The sequence below is a fragment of the Conger conger genome, chromosome 5 (genome assembly GCF_963514075.1).
Source record: "Conger conger chromosome 5, fConCon1.1, whole genome shotgun sequence".
NCBI classification, from domain to species: domain Eukaryota; kingdom Metazoa; phylum Chordata; class Actinopteri; order Anguilliformes; family Congridae; genus Conger; species Conger conger.
In genome coordinates, this window is record NC_083764.1 from 63,675,127 (window position 1) to 63,680,126 (window position 5,000).

Genomic DNA, 5,000 nt, shown 5'->3' on the forward strand with positions numbered 1-5,000 from the left:
AGTGGCGCCCCATGTCTGTGTGTGTGTGTGTGTGCGCACTGTCAAAACCTCAGGTTTCACTTCCTGTTTCTGTGGTGCGCGTGTGTGTGTGTGTGTGTGTGTGTGTGTGCGTGCGTGTTTGCATGTGCGACTACTTTCTCTTCTATCTCTGAACCACATACTGAAACAAAACCTCATTCTCTCACTGTCTGTTCCAGTGGCAGCGAATTGAGCGTGAATATCTAACCTCCTGATTATCAAGTTGTGTCCAGAGATCAGATCAAAATATATATAATACTACAGTGTAATATACATTAATGGAGAACAGTCGGGAAATACAGCAAGATGGTCCTGTTTGGAGGTTTAATTTTTATTAAAAACCTGGGCTGTCATTCATCTCCTGCTCATACCCTGTGGCATTCTCCCAGCAAGCTACTTGCCAGGCCTTAAACACATCGGGTCAAATTGCCTGGTCTTTTAAAAAAAATATTCCCGAATTTAGACCCTGCAGCTGCACCCCGGAACTGTCAGCTTTGAAGTGGCCTTTCTGGGCGTCTTACCCAGCGGCTAACCGGGGCACGGAGCGGTGTACTGAACCGGGCATTGTCTGAGTAACTTAACGGCAAATTTAACGGTTGACTTGAATATTTTTTTTAAAAAGGAGCACGAGGATGACACTTATTTTTGTTGAGTGAAGTAGGTGCAATATTTCATATTCTGATATTAGGTATAACGTTAGCTAATTATTATTCGGTCGGTTTATGCTTTCTTCCGTGAATTGACGAGGATGTGTGAAAATCTGTCGTCGCATGAGTAACGTTACCGTCAAGATGAACTCTGATAAAAATGATGGTCAGCGGAAACTAACGGCTTTTGGTGCGGCGGAAGTGTTGGTGCTGTGTATTGACGCTTGAATTTAACCGTCACCTCACTGGCCGATCTTGTTGGTGTAATAAAGAAGGAAATATCGAGATTTAAATTAGGATGGTTTTTCATTCGCTCATAATCGTGAGCCCGCTGCTGATGTGCGGCAGAAGAGGGCTGTCAACTTTCCGAAAATAATTAAATAAAAGAAATGCAGTGTTTTGGAAACGTGCTCCCTCACCCACACTTGAGCGTTTTTGACATTTTATTCTTTTGTTTTAATTCGTTAAGTGTTATCTGTCAGTGCAGGGAAATCATAGGAGTGTTAAAAATAGGTTTGCACCTATTTGAGCAGTCGTGACCAGTCGGGCAGTTTGAAGTGCGGATTTCTGGAGACTGCCGACTCATTAAAGTTAACTGCAGGTGTTCATTTAATATGCCTGGATCATAATGTGCGTTTCTCTTCTAAATGTCTCTGGCGGTTTAGTTAATGAATAAAATAATTCTGAAGATAAAAAAAAAACGGAGATGATGTCACTGTGATGACATAATGCCCGTATGAAGAGTTTCTGGACAAGGTGGAAGGGTGAAGATTGAACTGTTGGTATCGTCAGGGTGAAAGATTGGGGTGGGCGGTCTGGTGATCTCAGTGCTCACTGTTGTCGTAGCCAGACGTGGACAGTGTGTAGATGGGGCCCTTGGTGACTCAACCCCATGCCAAGCACACACACACACGCACACACACACACACACACATACACACATACACACAATCAATCCCATCTGCATCGCTAAGTATTTCATGTGGAACTGGTTGAATTTTATTAATGAGGATAAGGTCATTCTCACTATTGTAAAAGACGTTGTGTGGGAAAGTAAGGATTAGAAATTGTAAACAAGCTGGTGGCAACCTTGGTCAGGGCGGCCTGTAGCCTAGTGGCTAAGGTGCATGACTGGGACCCGGAAGGTTAGTGGTTCAAACCATGGTGTAGCCACAATAAGATCCATGCAGCTTTTGATCAAGCCCCTCAACCGCAAATTGCTCCGGGGGGTGGGGGGTGGGGGGTGGGGGGGGGGGGGGGGGGGGGGGATTGTCCCCTGCTTAGTCTAATCTACTGTAAGTCGCTTTTGACATTTCATTCTTTTGTTTTACTCCGTTAAGTATTGTCTGTCAGTGCAGGGAAGTCATAGGAGTGTTAAAAATAGGTGTGCACCTATTTGAGCAGTCGTGTCAGCTGTATCACACTAAGTGACCCGACCCACCCTGTTCTGGGTCGCTGGGAATCGGACCGCGTTCTGACCCGGCTCGTTCTGGGTCTCGCTCTCCGCAGGCACGGGCGAGAGTGGCAAGAGCACCTTCATCAAACAGATGCGCATCATCCACGGGGCCGGCTACACGGACGAGGACAAGCGCGGCTTCACCAAGCTGGTGTACCAGAACATCTTCACCTCCATGCAGTCCATGATCCGCGCCACCGAGACGCTCAAGATCGGCTACAAGCAGGACCAGAACAAGGCGAGTCCGGGGCGGAGACCCGCAGGAGTGCCGACACACACACACACACACACACACACACACACACACACACACACACACACACGCACACGCGTGGGCCTCCCCGGCAGAAATGCAGGCCTGATGCATGCCCTGTGGGGTCTGGTTCTTTCGGGGACAAGCTTTGTTACAACGCTTACAACATATAGGGTGGGGCGGCCTGTAGCGTAGTGGTTAAGGTAAATGACTGGGACACCCAAGGTCGGTGGTTCTAATCCCGGTGTAGCCACAATAAGATCCGCACAGCCGTTGGGCCCATGAGCAAGGCCCTTAACCCTGCATTGCTCCAGGGGAGGATTGTCTCCTGCTTAGTCTAATCAACTGTACGTCGCTCTGGATAAGAGCGTCTGCCAAATGCCAATAATGTAATGTAAAATATAGAAATGATTCATTGTTATTTATTTTGTAATATTATTTGTAAGTAATTGTTTGTGTAGCGAGTGATGCTGTTTGAATGACTGCACTGGATTTAAAATCACAGTCTCGGCCAATCAGCATCCAGCGCCGAAACGATCAGTTTTTATATCCGTTTCGTTCCTGCTGTGAGGCTCCTGTCAGTCACAGCCTCCCTCTCTCTCCTCCCGTCGGCTCAGGCGAACGCCATGGTGGTGAAGGAGGTGGACATCGAGAAGGTCTCGACGTTTGAGCAACCTTACATCAGCGCAATAAAAACGCTTTGGGACGACCCGGGCATCCAGGAGGCCTACGACAGGAGACGGGAGTACCAGCTGTCCGACTCCACCAAATAGTAAGTCTGGAAGAGGGACCCGTTTAAAATAGGGGGGAGGTGTTCGTTGAGAGGGGGCGGGCGGCAGGTCTGGTGGACCTCTCTCTCCAGCCTGGATTGGATGGTGTCATGCACAGCAATGGTTCTCAGCCCCTGGGTTGTTGCCCCTTCATTTGGCCACAGAGTCTGCAGACCGGAGGGGCCCAATCATGTACCGTGGAGGGGCCTAGAGTATGCACGTTTTCATTCCGCCCACTCCCGGCACCTGCTGATTAAAGATCTCTATTTGACACACCTTCAACCAGAGAGGAGGGCACTGCTTGGTTGAGCTCAGCTGGTTGTAGTGGTCGGTCGCAATGAAACCCTGCATGGTCTCGGCCCTCCATGACACTCCCATGATTGACAAACCAGGAACTCTGCTCTGTGTACTTTAATATGTGTGAAGGGGCGTGGCCAACGGCACACAATCATGAGTTGCACTGGAGTGTGTGGATCCTTTAGCCAATCGATGACCTTGAATGAACGTCCCAAAAGCCAGCAGACGCTGTGGCGCTCCGGGGCTGGAGTTTTGACGCCTGCGGTCTAGAGAATGCGTGGCTTAAGCTTCCCGTTGACCTTTGACCCTAGAAGGCGGTGTCTTTTTTATAAGATCTGCCCGAACACAGACTGGCCGCAATAGAGCAGTGTAGCAGGGTGATGGGGTGGGGGGGTAGGTTTCACGAAAAAGTGAGAGACACCTTTTCAGCGGTGGAGAGGTTATTGGGGGGAGGGGGGAGGGGGGGGTGAAACAATTGGGACAGTTTGCAAGGCCGTCTGCTGACAAACCTGCTAGCTGCTCATTCACAGGCGGTCAGCAGTTATTTCCTGCCGTCGCGTGTAGTGGGAACAGCTTATGGGAGCAGGTGGGGGCCCGGGGGGGGGGGGGGTCACTCAGCTGAGATTGGACACCAGGCACCAGGCAGGGCCTGGCTTTTTATAGAGAGCAGGAGGGGGGTTCGAAGATGCGAGGGCAGAGGTGCTCAGGGTTCGAACTGAGACCATTGCTGTGTGTGACAATGTCTGCTCCACAGCGACCCCTGGCTGTAGAATTTCACATTGCAGTTGCCATTTTTAATTTGTACCTTTTCCCCCCCCCCCCACCCACCCCTTTATTTCAGCTGTTTGTTAATTCGCATCATCTTCACTTGACCTGTTAAAAAAATGTGTTCAGATGTTGAATTCCGTGGCTGTGCGCTGACTGTCGAAATGGAGGCGTAAACCATAGGTTTTGTGGAACCTGTTGCGGGCGGTTCATGTTTCCCTCAGGGGGTTTAACTGCGGCGCACCTCTGCTTGTGATGAAGTACGTCATCGCCCTGAACGAGAGGAAACCTGGACACACTGCCTGGAAGCCTGTAGGGGGCCAGTGGCAGATTCATAGGCAGTGTGACGTGGTTAAGAAGGACGTTTTGTACGGGGGAAGTGTCCTTGAAGTACTCTTAATATACACATGAAGCACCCGCACTCTTAAGCGTACTTTTGTTTTATAAAGAGCTTGCAATTTCTCATTGGTTTGAGGCAGTGGTTATCGCAGCCTCCAGAATCAGACATCAGGAATAGAAATCCGCTTGCCTTAATGTAACTTTATCCCTCTCCTTTTAAATGTGGATGTGTTAATACGTTTACATTGACGATTCAGATAATAACCTGTGGCTCAGTCAGGTGTGATTGCAGTCTAGGTTAGACGTCAGAAAACCGTTCTGAACGAGGTGATACACTCAGCTTCCACTCCGATTAAGTCAGATTAATATTATTAATAATAATAATAATAATAATAATGCAGAATGTCGTAGAATTTCTCACAGTAGAGGGAGCTGGACGGTATACGGTCCATCTG

At 49.0% G+C, this 5,000-nt stretch overlaps 1 protein-coding gene across 2 annotated transcripts in view; it reads left to right on the forward strand.

Annotated features, from left to right (window-relative positions):
- The window catches only part of LOC133128025 (guanine nucleotide-binding protein subunit alpha-11), a 41,060-nt gene that overhangs the window by 26,190 nt on the left and 9,870 nt on the right, over positions 1 to 5,000 (forward strand). For both annotated transcript variants that reach the window (XM_061241238.1, XM_061241239.1), the window contains exons 2-3: positions 2,175 to 2,359; positions 2,992 to 3,146. In XM_061241238.1, coding sequence (XP_061097222.1) covers positions 2,175 to 2,359; positions 2,992 to 3,146 — 340 coding nt within the window. The remainder of the gene's footprint in view (positions 1 to 2,174; positions 2,360 to 2,991; positions 3,147 to 5,000) is intronic.